At 53.2% G+C, this 15,003-nt stretch overlaps 1 protein-coding gene across 4 annotated transcripts in view; it reads right to left on the reverse strand.

Annotated features, from left to right (window-relative positions):
• Positions 1 to 15,003, reverse strand: part of ltbp3 (latent transforming growth factor beta binding protein 3) — a 258,409-nt gene that overhangs the window by 45,486 nt on the left and 197,920 nt on the right. For all 4 annotated transcript variants that reach the window (XM_085976243.1, XM_085976241.1, XM_085976244.1 and 1 more), the window contains 6 exons: positions 8,831 to 8,956; positions 3,211 to 3,342; positions 2,931 to 3,053; positions 2,097 to 2,216; positions 1,242 to 1,364; positions 923 to 1,045 (listed from right to left, as the gene is read on the reverse strand). In XM_085976243.1, the coding sequence (XP_085832369.1) occupies positions 923 to 1,045; positions 1,242 to 1,364; positions 2,097 to 2,216; positions 2,931 to 3,053; positions 3,211 to 3,342; positions 8,831 to 8,956 (747 nt within the window). The remainder of the gene's footprint in view (positions 1 to 922; positions 1,046 to 1,241; positions 1,365 to 2,096; positions 2,217 to 2,930; positions 3,054 to 3,210; positions 3,343 to 8,830; positions 8,957 to 15,003) is intronic.

Here is a 15,003-nt window from a genome sequence, read left to right on the forward strand (position 1 = left end):
CGGACTCTACCCACCCATTGAATCTCCTCCCACAGCCCATGCACACTCTCCCCTATCATGGACTCTACCCACCCATTGAATCTCCTCCCACAGCCCATGGACACTCTTCCCCTATCACAGACTCTACCCACCCATTGAATCTCCTCCCACAGCCCATGTACACTCTACCCTCTCACAGACTCTACCCATCCATTGTATCTCCTCCCACAGCCCATGTACACTCTCCCCTATCACGGACTCTACCCACCCATTGAATCTCCTCCCACAGCCCATGTACACTCTCCCCTATCACGGACTCTACCCACCCATTGAATCTCCTCCCACAGCCCATGGACACTCTCCCCTATCACAGACTCTACCCATCCATTGTATCTCCTCCCACAGCCCATGTACACTCTCCCCTATCACGGACTCTACCCACCCATTGAATCTCCTCCCACAGCCCATGTACACTCTCCCCTATCACGGACTCTACCCACCCATTGAATCTCCTCCCACAGCCCATGGACACTCTTCCCCTATCACGGACTCTACCCACCCATTGAATCTTCTTTCGGTGAATGTGTCTCTCTATTTTGTTGATTCTTCTCTGTTCAGTGCTGACCTGAACTCTCTCTTTGTTCCAAGGCCCAAATCCCCTGTCTGACACAACCTGCCTCCGCCCTGTGCTGAAAACAAGACTCATCGCTCCATCTCCTGCCCGAACATTCTGTCCCAGCACCTCAATAGCGTGGCACTCCTCCCAGCTCCCAGTCCCCCTGTTCCTCCCACAATCTACAGGATGGAGAAACCCAAGCTTTGTTGCCAACTGATCACTCCTTGTGCATTTAATTCCTCTTCTGCCCCACTCCTTTCCACTGCTGGTGGTGTTCTGCAGCTGTAGATCCTTCATCAGGGGATCTCAACAATAAATTGAAGTTACCTGTACAGGAGGTTTGATGATTGGACAGGCGATAGCCAGGGTGACAGCGACACTGGAAGGAGCCCTCTGTGTTTAAACAGCGTCCATTGGCACACAACCGCCCCTCGCTGCACTCATTAATATCTGTAGGAAAGTGAATAACAGGAGGCAAATCAGAACTAGGATGGAGAATAAACAAAGAGGGACAACGATCGGACACCGAGGGTGGGCTGTTACTGAAGGGAGAAACCTAGGCCCCAGTGAGGCCTGTTACTGAAGGGAGAAACCTAGGCCCCAGTGATGCCTGTTACTAAGGAGAGCACTGAGAGTTCGAGGTTACCTTGACAGCTCTTCCCATCGGGTGCTGGTTTAAAGCCCTTGCTGCAGCTGCAACTGTACGAGCCCTTTGTGTTGACGCACTTCCCATTTAAACAGAAGGACCTGTCTAAGCACTCGTCAACATCTGGGGAGAGAAGACAAAGAGTATCAGCGCACCGCGCAAAACTAAACATCACACAAAGACATGGGAGAGGGAACAGCATCTAAACCAGCTATACCTGCCCGGGAGTGTTTGATGGGACAGTGTAGAGGGAGCTTTACTCTGTATCTAACCCGTGCTGTACCTGCCCTGGGAGTGTTTGATGGGGCAGTGTAGAGGGAGCTTTACTCTGTATCTAACCCGTGCTGTACCTGCCCTGGGAGTGTTTGATGGGAGAGTGTAGAGGGACCTTTACTCTGTATCTAACCTGGGAGAGTGGTTAATACTGGTGCTGTGTGCCTGAAATGGAAAATGTTCCATTCCCCAGAATGTTTGAGTGGAGAATGTGGAGGGTGATTCCCATAGTCCTGTATGCCCCTCCCCCCCACAGTGACCCCCCCCCACGGTGACCCACCCCCCATAGTGACCCCTCCCCACAGTGACCCCTCCCCAAGGTGACCCCAGTGACCCCCCGCACAGTGACCCCCCCGCACAGTGACCCCCCCCGCACAGTGGACCCTCCCCACAGTGACCCCCCCACAGTGACCCCCCCCCACCACAGTGACCCCCCCCCACAGTGACCCCCCCCCACAGTGACCCCCCCCGCCACAGTGACCCCCCCCCCCACAGTGACACCCCCCCCCCCACACAGTGACCCCCCCCCCACACAGTGACCCCTTCCCCGTCCCTTCCTACTGGACACGGGCAGGATCTCACCATAGCACTCCCCGGCCTGGCTCCGGTATCCCTCCGGACAGGGAACACACTCGTACGTCCCCGGCTTATTCTTGCATTTGCCGCGTGGGCAGGCGTTCGGATTGTGGCATTCGTTGATATCTAGGAAAAGGATCAGGAGTTGTGGATGTCACATTTTTATGCAGGAATTACGAATCGGAGAGACACCAACACAACACAGAAATGGAGAAGGCATCTGCATATAAATCAGACTAGATAAATCCATGTTCCCTTCCACCCGCTGTGTACTGTACATGTCCAGGAGCTGACACTGAGACACACATGGACCATGCAGTACCAGACGGGAGTGAATTGTTCCCTTTTACCCGCTGTGTACTGTACATGTACAGGAGCTGACACTGAGATACACACACGGGCCGTACAGTGCCAGACGGGAGTGAGTCGTTCCCTTTTACCCGCTGTGTACTGTACATGTACAGGGGCTGACACTGAGACACACACGGGCCGTAGAGTACCAGAGGGGAGTGAATCGTTCCCTTTTACCCGCTGTGTACTGTACATGTACAGGGGCTGACACTGAGACACACACGGGCCGTAGAGTACCAGAGGGGAGTGAATCGTTCCCTTTTACCCGCTGTGTACTGTACATGTACAGGAGCTGACACTGACAGAGGTGTGGTGTGGGTGTGAGGTGGAGGCTGACAGATTGAATGTGGGTGAAAGCTGAGACTAGAAAGCAACGTGAAGCTATTCCGGCACAGACACGATGGGCCGAATGGCCTGCTATGATTCTATGAGTGTCCCGTTGCTGATTTGGATGGCGTCCGGAAGACGATGCGAGCGGAGGCGCGTTACCTTCACAGGAGGTCTGGTGGCTGACGAGGCGGTAGCCAGCGTGGCAACGACAGTAGAAGGAGCCCTCGGTGTTGACACATCGGCCGTTCGCACAGAGCCGCCCCTCGCTGCACTCGTTGATATCTGGAACAGAGCAACAGCAGTCAAACGGCCAGTCACAAACACAAGCCGAGCGGGACTGGCACGGGAATGCAGAGCGAGGCCTGTGCTCGAGGAGGGCCCGGAGCGAGCGCGAGGTTCGTCAGAGGAGGGGAGGGGAGGGGGAGGGTACACCACGCACCTACGCAAATGCTGCCTTCCTGATGTTCCTGTGACTGGTAGCCCCGGTAACAGAGGCAGGTGTAGGTGCCGATGGAGTTGATACACTCGCCTTTTCTGGCCCCGCACGGATTGTTGTCACACTCGTTCACATCTGGAAGAGAGGCGAAGAAATGTGCTCCTGTTTAACCTGGCTCAGCAAAATGGCGGGGAGGGGGGTCAGACACTAACATTGCACAACAACAACAACGTGCATTTATACAGCACCTTTAATGCAGTAGAACCTCCCAAGGTGCTTCACAGGATCGATTATCAGACACTGAGCCACATAAGGAGATATTAGGACAGCCAACCAAAAGCTTGGTCAAAGAGGTAGATTTTAAGGAGCATCTTAAAGGCGGAGAGAGAGGCGGAGAGGTTTAGGGAGGGAATTCCAGAGCTTAGGGCCCAGGCAGCTGAAGGCACGGCCGCCAATGGTGGAGCGATGGAAATCGGGGGATGCGCAAGAGACCAGAATTGGAGGAGCGCCGAGATCTCGGGGGTGGGGTTGTAGGGCCTGTTGTGTATTTTGAATGTGTATTAGAATTGTCCCATATGGGATACCATAGTGGTGATTTGCAATGCACTATGGGAAATGTAGCACATTGTAAATAAAATGGCCGTTAACTAAACTCTCCACCCCGGAGTCCTCCTTAATTGTTATATAGGTAAGGGTATAAAACCCCTTGAGACACAATAGGGCCGCAGGAAGTTACAGAGATAGGGAGGGTTGCAGGGGCTGGAGGAGGTTACAGGGATAGGGAGGGTTGTAGGGGCTGGAGGAGATTACAGAGATAGGGAGGGTTGTAGGGCTGGAGGAGGTTACAGGGATAGGGAGGGTTGTAGGGGCTGGAGGAGGTTACAGAGATAGGGAGGGTTGTAGGGCTGGAGGCGGTTACAGAGATAGGGAGGGTTGTAGGGGCTGGAGGAGGTTACAGAGATAGGGAGGGTTGTAGGGCTGGAGGAGGTTACAGAGATAGGGAGGGTTGTAGGGACTGGAGGAGGTTACAGAGATAGGGAGGGTTGTAGGGGCTGGAGGAGGTTACAGAGATAGGGAGGGTTGCAGGGACTGGAGGAGGTTACAGAGATAGGGAGGGTTGTAGGGGCTGGAGGAGGTTACAGAGATAGGGAGGGTTGTAGGGGCTGGAGGAGGTTACAGAGATAGGGAAGGTTGTAGGGCCGCAGGAGGTTACAGAGATAGGGAGGGTTGTAGGGACTGGAGGAGGTTACAGAGATAGGGAGGGGTGTAGGGCTGGAAAAGGTTACAGAGATAGGGAGGGTTGTAGGGGCTGGAGGAGGTTACAGAGATAGGGAGGGTTGTAGGGCTGGAGGAGGTTACAGAGATAGGGAGGGTTGAGGGGCTGGAGGAGGTTACAGAGATAGGGAGGGTTGTAGGGCTGGAGGAGGTTACAGAAATAGGGAGGGTTGTAGGGCTCTAGAGGAGGTTAGAGATAGGGAGGGTTGTAGGGGCTGGAGGAGGTTACAGAGATAGGGAGGGTTGTAGGGGCTGGAGGAGGTTACAGTGATAGGGAGGGTTGTAGGGGCTGGAGGAGGTTACAGAGATAGGGAGGGTTGTAGGGGCTGGAGGAGGTTACAGAGATAGGGAGGGTTGTAGGGCTGGAGGAGGTTACAGAGATAGGGAGGGGTGTAGGGGCTGGTGGAGGTTACAGAGATCTGGAGGGGTGTAGGGGCTGGTGGAGGTTACAGAGATAGGGAGGGTTGCAGGGGCTGGAGGAGGTTACAGAGATAGGGAGGGTTGTAGGGGCTGGAGGAGGTTACAGAGATAGGGAGGATTGTAGGGGCTGGAGGAGGTTACAGAGATAGGGAGGGTTGTAGGGGCTGGAGGAGGTTACAGAGATAGGGAGGGTTGTAGGGGCTGGAGGAGGTTACAGAGATAGGGAGGGTTGTAGGGGCTGGAGGAGGTTACAGAGATAGGGAGGGTTGTAGAGGCTGGAGGAGGTTACAGAGATAGGGAGGGTTGCAGGGGCTGGAGGAGGTTACAGAGATAGGGAGGGTTGTAGGGGCTGGAGGAGGTTACAGAGATAGGGAGGGTTGTAGGGGCTGGAGGAGGTTACAGAGATAGGGAGGGTTGTAGGGGCTGGAGGAGGTTACAGAGATAGGGAGGGTTGAGGGGCTGGAGGAGGTTACAGAGATAGGGAGGGTTGAGGGGCTGGAGGAAGTTACAGAGATAGGGAGGGTTGAGGGGCTGGAGGAGGTTACAGAGATAGGGAGGGTTGTAGGGGCTGGAGGAGGTTACAGAGATAGGGAGGGTTGTAGGGCTGGAGGGGGTTACAGAGATAGGGAGGGTTGTAGGGCTGGAGGAGGTTACAGAGATAGGGAGGGTTGAGGGGCTGGAGGAGGTTACAGAGATAGGGAGGGTTGTAGGGGCTGGAGGAGGTTACAGAGATAGGGAGGGTTGTAGGGCTGGAGGGGGTTACAGAGATCGGGAGGGTTGAGGGGCTGGAGGAGGTTACAGAGATAGGGAGGGTTGAGGGGCTGGAGGAAGTTACAGAGATGGGGAGGGTTGAGGGGCTGGAGGAGGTTACAGAGATAGGGAGGGTTGAGGGGCTGGAGGAAGTTACAGAGATAGGGAGGGTTAAGCGGCTGGAGGAGGTTACAGAGATAGGGAGGGTTGAGGGGCTGGAGGAAGTTACAGAGATAGGGAGGGTTGAGGGGCTGGAGGAGGTTACAGAGATAGGGAGGGTTGTGGGGCAGGAGGAGGTTACAGAGATAGGGAGGGTTGTAGGGGCTGGAGGAGTTTACAGAGATAGGGAGGGTTGTAGGGGCTGGAGGAGGTTACAGAGATAGGGAGGATTGTAGGGCTGGAGGGGGTTACAGAGATAGGGAGGGTTGTAGGGCTGGAGGAGGTTACAGAGATCGGGAGGGTTGAGGGGCTGGAGGAGGTTACAGAGATAGGGAGGGTTGAGGGGCTGGAGGAAGTTACAGAGATGGGGAGGGTTGAGGGGCTGGAGGAGGTTACAGAGATCGGGAGGGTTGAGGGGCTGGAGGAAGTTACAGAGATAGGGAGGGTTGAGGGGTTGGAGGAGGTTACAGAGATAGGGAGGGTTGTGGGGCAGGAGGAGGTTACAGAGATAGGGAGGGTTGTAGGGGCTGGAGGAGGTTACAGAGATAGGGAGGGTTGTAGGGCTGGAGTGGGTTAGAGAGATAGGGAGGGTTGTAGGGCTGGAGGAGGTTACAGAGATAGGGAGTGTTGTAGGGCTGGAGGAGGTTACAGAGATAGGGAGAGTTGTAGGGCTGGAGGAGGTTACAGAGATAGGGAGGGTTGTAGGGCTGGAGGAGGTTACAGAGATAGGGAGGGTTGTAGGGGCTGGAGGAGGTTACAGAGATAGGGAGGGTTGTAGGGCTGGAGGAGGTTACAGAGCTAGGGAGGGTTGTAGGGCTGGAGGAGGTTACAGAGATAGGGAGGGTTGTAGGGCTGGAGGAGGTTACAGAGATAGGGAGGGTTGAGGGGCTGGAGGAAGTTACAGAGATAGGGTTGTAGGGCTGGAGGAGGTTACAGAGATGGGGAGGGTTGAGGGGCTGGAGGAGGTTACAGAGATAGGGAGGGTTGAGGGGCTGGAGGAAGTTACAGAGATAGGGAGGGTTGAGGGGCTGGAGGAAGTTACAGAGATAGGGAGGGTTGTAGGGGCTGGAGGAGGTTACAGAGATAGGGAGGGTTGTAGGGCTGGAGGAGGTTAGAGAGATAGGGAGGGGTGTAGTGGCTGGAGGAGGTTACAGAGATAGGGAGGGGTGTAAGGCTGGAGGAGGTTACAGAGATAGGGAGGGGTGTAGGGGCTGGAGGAGGTTACAGAGATAGGGAGGGTTGTAGGGGCTGGAGGAGGTTACAGAGATAGGGAGGGGTGTAGGGCTGGAGGAGGTTACAGAGATAGGGAGGGGTGTAGGGGCTGGAGGAGGTTACAGAGATAGGGAGGGGTGTAGGGGCTGGAGGAGGTTACAGAGATAGGGAGGGGTGTAGGGGCTGGAGGAGGTTACAGAGATAGGGAGGGGTGTAGGGCTGGAGGAGGTTACAGAGATAGGGAGGGGTGTAGGGGCTGGAGGAGGTTACAGAGATAGGGAGGGGTGTAGGGGCTGGAGGAGGTTACAGAGATAGGGAGGGGTGTAGGGGCTGGAGGAGGTTACAGAGATAGGGAGGGGGGCGAGGAGGCCATGAAGGGATTTGAACACCAGGATGAGAATTTTTAAATCGAGGCGTTGCCTGACCAGGAGCCAATCTCGGTCAGCGAGCACAGGGGGTGATGGGTGAACGGGACTGGGTGCGAGTTAGGACACGGGGCAGCAAAGGTTTGTATGAGCTCAAGTTTACGTCAGGTGGAATGTGGGAGGCCGGCCAGGAGTGCGTTGGAATAGTCAAGTCTGGAGGTGACAAAAGCAGGGATGAGGTTCATGGGTTCCAATGCAGTCTAGACCATGGAATGATAAGCCCCTGCTGGCTGTCACGGTCCCACGGTGGGAAGAGTCTCAACCGCAGTTACTGGCCACGGGTCTTGAAGGCAAAATGACATCTAATGCGGCACGAGATTGGAGTGTGGCTCAGGGGGTAGATGGAGGGCTAGTGTGGGATATGTTAAAAATGTCGCCCCGGTGTAGCGGGGGAAAACACTCTCTTGCAACTGGGGCTGTGGCACATTATCGGGGCAATGTAGAAAAGCGTTTTTTTACTCTGCACCTAACCCGCACCACACGTGATCGGGGGGTTCCCCAGGTGGGGAAGGGTGCCGTTCTCCAGCAGTAACTCCCACCCTCACCTAAAATGGGATGCTTCCTGCAATATTGCTGGCAAATGCCAAGCTACCTGTTGGGATGGAGAGTACAGCAGGGACTAATGGCGTTCTCCCACACGCCTGTACTACATGCAACACACACTTACAGCTCACCTGGGATGCACAGTCGACCAACAGGGGCTAGCCTGCTCAACACGCATTGCTACTTTGTACCCTCCAAGTGCAATGGCCTAAAGTGGTACTCGATATTCATGCAGCCCTTGAGTTCTGTATCTGCTGAGGATGTCAGTCGTGGCTCAGTGGGTAGCACTCTCGCTTCCAAGTCAGAAGGTTGTGGGTTCGAGCCCCCACTCCAGGGACTTGAGCCCCCATAAATCCAAGTCGACACTCCCAGTGCCAGTACTGAGGGAGCGCCGCACTGTCGGAGGGGCAGAACTGAGGGAGCGCCGCACTGTCGGAGGGGCGGTACTGAGGGAGCGCCGCACTGTCGGAGGGGCAGTACTGAGGGAGCTCCGCACTGTCGGAGGTGCCATGTTTCAGACGAGACGTTAAACCGAGGTCCTGTCTGCTTTCTCAGGTGGATGTAAATGATCCCATGGCCACTATTGGAAGAAGAGCAGGGGGAGTTCTCCCTGGTGTCCTGGGGCCAATATTTATCCCTCAACCAACACCGAAAACAGATGCTCTGGTCATTATCACATTGCTGTTTGTGGGAGCTTACTGTGCGCAAATTGGCTGCTGCATTTCCTGCATTACAACAGTGACCACACTCCAAAAAGTACTTCATTGGCTGTAAAGTGCTTTGGGAGATTCTGAGGTTGTGAAAGGGGCTATGTAAATGCAAGTCTTTCTGATTCTTACCCACACACTGTTTAATATGGGTATGGAGCTGATAGCCAGTGTGACAAGCGCAGGTGTATCCGGATGGATCATAGACACACACACCATGTCCACAGATACCTCGATCCACTTTACACGTGTCCATTTCTGAAAGACAAGAGGGGAACACACATTTTATTTTCAACAATTCTTCAACTCTGATTTATTTGACCCCTGCCGTACTCGCCCCCCCTCCCTACCTCTGTAACCTCCTCCAGCCCCTACAACCCTCCCTATCTCTGTAACCTCCTCCAGCCCCTACACCCCTCCCTATCTCTGTAACATCCTCCAGCCCCTACAACCCTCCCTATCTCTGTAACCTCCTCCAGCCCCTACAACCCTCCCTATCTCTGTAACCTCCTCCAGCACCCACACCCCTCCCTATCTCTGTAACCTCCTCCAGCACCCACACCCCTCCCTATCTCTGCAACCTCCTCCAGCCCTACAACCCTCCCTATCTCTGTAACCTCCTCCAGCACCCACACCCCTCCCTATCTCTGTAACCTCCTCCAGCCCCTACAACCCTCCCTATCTCTGTAACCTCCTCCAGCCGTACACCCCTCCCTATCTCTGTAACCTCCTCCAGCCCCTACACCCCTCCCTATCTCTGTAACCTCCTCCAGCCCCTACAACCCTCCCTATCTCTGTAACCTCCTCCAGCCCTACACCCCTCCCTATCTCTGTAACCTCCTCCAGCCCCTACACCCCTCCCTATCTCTGTAACCTCCTCCAGCCCCTACAACCCTCCCTATCTCTGTAACCTCCTCCAGCCCTACACCCCTCCCTATCTCTGTAACCTCCTCCAGCCCCTACAACCCTTCCTATCTCTGTAACCTCCTCCAGCCCTACAACCCTCCGAGATCTCTGCGCTCCTCCAATTCTGCCCTCTTGCGCATCCCCCGATTTCCATCGCTCCACCATTGGCGGCCGTGCCTTCAGCCGCCTGGGCCCCGAGCTCTGGAATTCCCTCCCTAAACCTCCCCGCCTCTCTCTCCTCCTTTATGACGCTCCTTAAAACCGACCTCTTTGTCCAAGCTTTTGGTCACCAGTCCCAATATGTCTTTATGTGGCTCGGGGTCAAAATGTTGTCTGATTTACACTCCTGTGAAGCACCCTGGGACGTTTTAACGATGTTAAAAGTGCTGTATAAATACAGGGTGTTGTTGTTGAGGGAGTCACTAATCTTTGGTTCTTGCCAACCTGGAATTTGAGTCTTCTGGGTTTAATAAGTCGGATTTGTCCCAATTGAGAGAGAGTCTGCTGACGTGGATTTCTCATCAGTTGGGAGTTTCTCAAAGATGGGGAAGGGAAGGGCTTTCTGCGTCTATCAGACGCCCCAGGTGAATCTGGCCAGTCGCTGAACAGGAATCAGTTGCAATGTGTGCAGTTTCTTCTTGGGCAGTCCCTCGGAGCCGAGGATGACTTGCTTCCACATTAAAAATGAGTTCTCAGGTGACTGATGAGTCCAATGCGGGACCTACAGTCTCTGTCACAGGTGGGGCAGATGGTGGTTGAAGGGGCGGGTGGGTGGGGTGCTTGGGTTGAAGTGCGCTCCTTGCGCTGCCTGCGCTTGGCTTCCGCTTGCTCCCGGTGAAGAGACTCGAGGTGTTCGGCGCCTTCCCGGATGCTTCTCCTCCACTTTGTGTGGTCTTGGGCCAGGGATTCCCAGGTGTCGGTGGGGATGTTGCACTTTTTCAAGGAGGCTTTGAGGGTGTCCTTGAAGCGTTTCCTCTGCCCACCTGGGGCTCTCTTGCCGTGTCGGAGCTCCGAGTAAAGCGCTTGTTTTGGGAGTCTCGTATCGGGCATGCGGACAATGTGACCCCGTCCATCGGAGCTGATCGAGCGTGGCCAGAGCTTCGATGCTGGGGATGTTGGCCTGAGCGAGAACACTGACGTTGGTGCGCCTAGCCTGCCAATGGATTTGCAGGATCTTGCGGAAGCAGCGTTGGTGGTACCTCTCCAGTGCTTTGAGGTGCCTGCTGTTTAGGGGCAATCTGATCGAGGTTTATAAGATAATGAAGGGTGTAGATTGTGATCCAGTTGACAGCTTGTTCCAATTAAATAGGTTCGGGCGGACCAGTGGGTCACAGTTTTAAGCTGTAGAAGGCCAGATCTAGGTTCGATATCAGGAGGTGCTTCTTGCCCCAGGGAACTTCGGATGAGACGTTAAACCGAGGCCCCGTCTGCTCTCTTGGGTGGACGTAAAAGATCCCTCGGCCACTATTTCAAAGAACATAAGAACACAAGAAGTAGGAGCAGGAGTAGGCCATACGGCCCCTCGGGCCTGCTCCGCCATTCAATAGGATCATGGCTGATCCGAACCTAGACTCACGTCCACTTCCCTGCCCTCTCCCCGTAACCCCTAATTCCCTTATCAGCTAGGAAACTGTCTATCTCCGTTTTAAATTTATTTAATGTCGCAGCTTCCACAGCTCTCTGGGGTAGCAAATTCCATAGATTTACTACCCTCTGAGTGAAGAAATTTCTCCTCATCTCAGTTTTGAAAGGGCAGCCCCTTATTCTAAGATTATGCCCCCTAGTTCTAGTCTCACCCATCAGTGGAAACATCCTCCCCGCATCCACCCGATCAACCCCCCTCACAATCTTATATGTTTCGATAAGATCGCCTCTCATTCTTCTGAATTCCAATGAGTAGAGGCCCAACCTACTCAACCTTTCCTCAAACGTCAATCCCCTCATCTCCGGAATCAACCGAGTGAACCTTCTCTGAACCGCCTCGAGAGCAAGTATATCTTTTCTTAAATATGGAAACCAAAACTGTACACAGTATTCCAGGTGTGGCCTCACCAATACCCTGTATAACTGAAGCAAGACCTCCCTGCTTTTATACTCCATCCCCCTTGCAATAAAAGCCAAGATTCCATTGGCCTTCCTGATCACCTGCTGTATCTGCATACTAACCTTCTGTGTTTCATGCACCAGGACCCCCAGATCCCTTTGTACTGTAGCACTTTGCAGTTTCTCTCCATTTGGATAATAACTTGCTCTTTGATTTTTTCTGCCAAAGTGCATAACCTCACACTTTCCAACATTATATTCCATCTGCCAAATTTTTGCCCACTCACTTAGCCTGTCTATGTCCCTTTGCAGGTTTTTTGTGTCCTCCTCACTCACTGCTTTCCCTCCCATCTTTGTATCGTCGGCAAACTTGGATATGTTGCACTCAGTCCCCTCCTCCAAATCGTTAATATAGATTGTAAAGAGTTGGGGTCCCAGCACTGACCCCTGCGGAACACCACTAGTTACTGATTGCCAGCCCGAGAATGAACCATTTATCCCAACTCTCTGTTTTCTGTTAGATAGCCAATCTTCCACCCATGCCAGTATATTACCCCCAATCCCGTGATTTTTTATCTTGTGCAGTAATCTTTTGTGTGGCACCTTGTCAAATGCCTTTTGGAAGTCCAAATACACTACATCCACTGGTTCCCCTTTATCCACCCTGTTTGTTACGTCCTCAAAGAATTCGAGCACATTTGTCAAACATGACTTCCCCTTCATAAAACCATGCTGACTCTGTCCGATTAAATTATGCTTATCCAAATGTCCTGTTACTGCAGGGGGGGAAGGGGGGGGTGGGGGTGGGGGGGGGAAGTTCTCCCCCGGTGTCCTGGGGCCAATATTTTTTCCCTCAATCACTTGAAAAAAACAGATGATCTGGTCATTATCGCATTGCTGTTTGTGGGAGCTTGCTGTGCGACAACTGGCTGCCGCGTTTCCCACATTACAACAGTGACCACACTTCAAAAAAAGTACTTCGTTGGCTGTAAAGCGCTTTGGGACGTCCTGAGGTGGTGAGAGGCGCTATAGAAATGCAAGTCTCTCTTTTTCTTTCTTTAGAACAGTGGGCCTCTCGTGCGGTGGACTCCGATTCGCTGAATTCCTTCCAGCGAGAGCTGGATTCTGTTTCTGGCCGGGGCGGAGATCATCTCTTGCGGAAGGCAGGGACTGCAGGGAATTCGGGGCCAGAGGGGATCGCCTGGAATAGTTTCGATCGCCTAGATGGGTTGGAGAGGAATTTCCCAGAATGTTCTCCCCCTCTAAAATTGGCCTGGGGTTCTTCAGTCCGTAAGGATGACCCCGAGCTTCCGGCCGCCTGTCATTTTAATTCACCGCCCCATTCCCACTCGGACCTCTCCGTACTCGGGCTCTTGCATTGTCCCATGGAAACCCAGCGTAAGCTCGAGGAACAGCACCTCATCTTCCGATTAGGCACTTTACAGTCTTCCAGACTCAATATTGAGTTCAACAACTTCAGATCATAACCTCGGCCCCTATTACATTTTTATATATATTTTTTATCCACACCTTTGTTTTGTGCCCTTCCCCCTTTTTCTCTCTCCCACATGGCAACTGTCTCTCATTCTGCCAGCGCATTTCACACCTAATCTAGAGCCGTCTTTTGTCTCTTTACTAGTCCTGGTGCATGAAACACAGAAGGTTAGTATGCAGGTACAGCAGGTGATCAGGAAGGCCAATGGAATCTTGGCTTTTATTGCAAGGGGGATGGAGTATAAAAACAGGGAAGTCTTGCTGCAGTTATACAGGGTATTGGTGAGGCCACACCTGGAATACTGCGTGCAGTTTTGGTTTCCATATTTAAGAAAAGATATACTTGCTCTCGAGGCGGTTCAGAGAAGGTTCACTCGGTTGATTCCGGAGATGAGGGGGTTGACGTATGAGGAAAGGTTGAGTAGGTTGGGCCTCTACTCATTGGAGTTCAGAAGAATGAGAGGCGATCTTATCGAAACATGTAAGATTGTGAGGGGGCTTGATCGGGTGGATGCAGGGAGGATGTTTCCACTGATGGGTGAGACTAGAACTAGGGGGCATAATCTTAGAATAAGGGGCTGCCCTTTCAAAACTGAGGTGAGGAGAAGCTTCTTCACTCAGAGGGTAGTAAATCTATGGAATTTGCTACCTGAGAGAGCTGTGGAAGCTGCGACATTGAATAAATTTAAAACGGAGATAGACAGTTTCCTAGCTGATGAGGGAATTAGGGGTTACGGGGAGCGGGCAGGGAAGTGGACGTGAGTCTAGGTTCGGATCAGCCATGATCCTATTGAATGGCGGAGCAGGCCCGAGGGGCCGTATGGCCTACTCCTGCTCCTACTTCTTATGTTCTTATGTTATCACCATCTCGTCTCATTTTCAATACCTCTTAATGTCTCTTCACTTCTCTTTTGTTCTCTCATCCCCCCATTTCCCAGCCCCCAATCTGGCCTTTTAATCTGTTTCATTTCCTGCTTTTTTTTTCTCAGTTCTGACGAAGGGTTTCGACCTGAAACGTTGACTCTCTCTCCACGGATGTTGCCTGGCCTGCTGAGTTTTCCAGCACTTTCTGTTGTTATCTGGGGTTCTTAATCTGGTCTTGTGCCTCTCCCAGGAGATCGCATGGCTTCGGGTGGGGTGGAAAGTGTATAGGTTGCGATGCACAAGGTTTATCACCTTTGCGTGGGACAGGCTGGATGGACCAGAGGGTCTTTACCTGTCCGTCATTGTTCGAACGTGTGTAGCTCTGCGTATCACCACCAGATGGCAGTGAAGTACCATTCTCCCTCTCAATAGAAGCAGCTGTCCCACTGCCAGCAGCCCGTTTGCAATCAAAGGTTTCAGAGAATCACAGTTCGACTTTGAACTTTAAAAAAAAAACATAACAAATGAAGTCAGAATCCCATTATTAAGGGAATCAGCTGGAGGGCAGGTCCTAAATGTGTGAGTGCGGGCCCTGAATATACATCGGCGGTACAGTCGCTGATCTCGCCACGACCAGCCGATTGAACTCAGCGACTCCTTTAAGCCTTGTTTTGTTTGCGATGTGGTCGGCTTCGCTCAGTGGGCAGCACTCGCTCCCCTCTGGGTGTCAGTAGGTTGTGGGTTCAAGCACCCCGCTCCAGGACTAGAAAGTGGGCTGCTAACTGCAGTGCAAGTACAGAGGGAGTGCTGCACTGTCAGACGGTACTGTCCGTTGGATGCGCACTTAAACCGAGGCCCTTGTCTGCTTAGCCCGATGGACGCTGGAGATCTTATTGTCTCATTGGAAGAAGCGCACCATCACAAACGCAGACACACTATGTAGGGGGTGTACACTTCCCTGTAGGAGTGGTCCTGGAAAGTGCGAGGAAACTGGTGCA

Source organism: Somniosus microcephalus, unplaced genomic scaffold, assembly GCF_052327205.1.
Source record: "Somniosus microcephalus isolate GS21.2 unplaced genomic scaffold, FLI_Smic_1.0 unresolved_chr2, whole genome shotgun sequence".
NCBI lineage: Eukaryota > Metazoa > Chordata > Chondrichthyes > Squaliformes > Somniosidae > Somniosus > Somniosus microcephalus.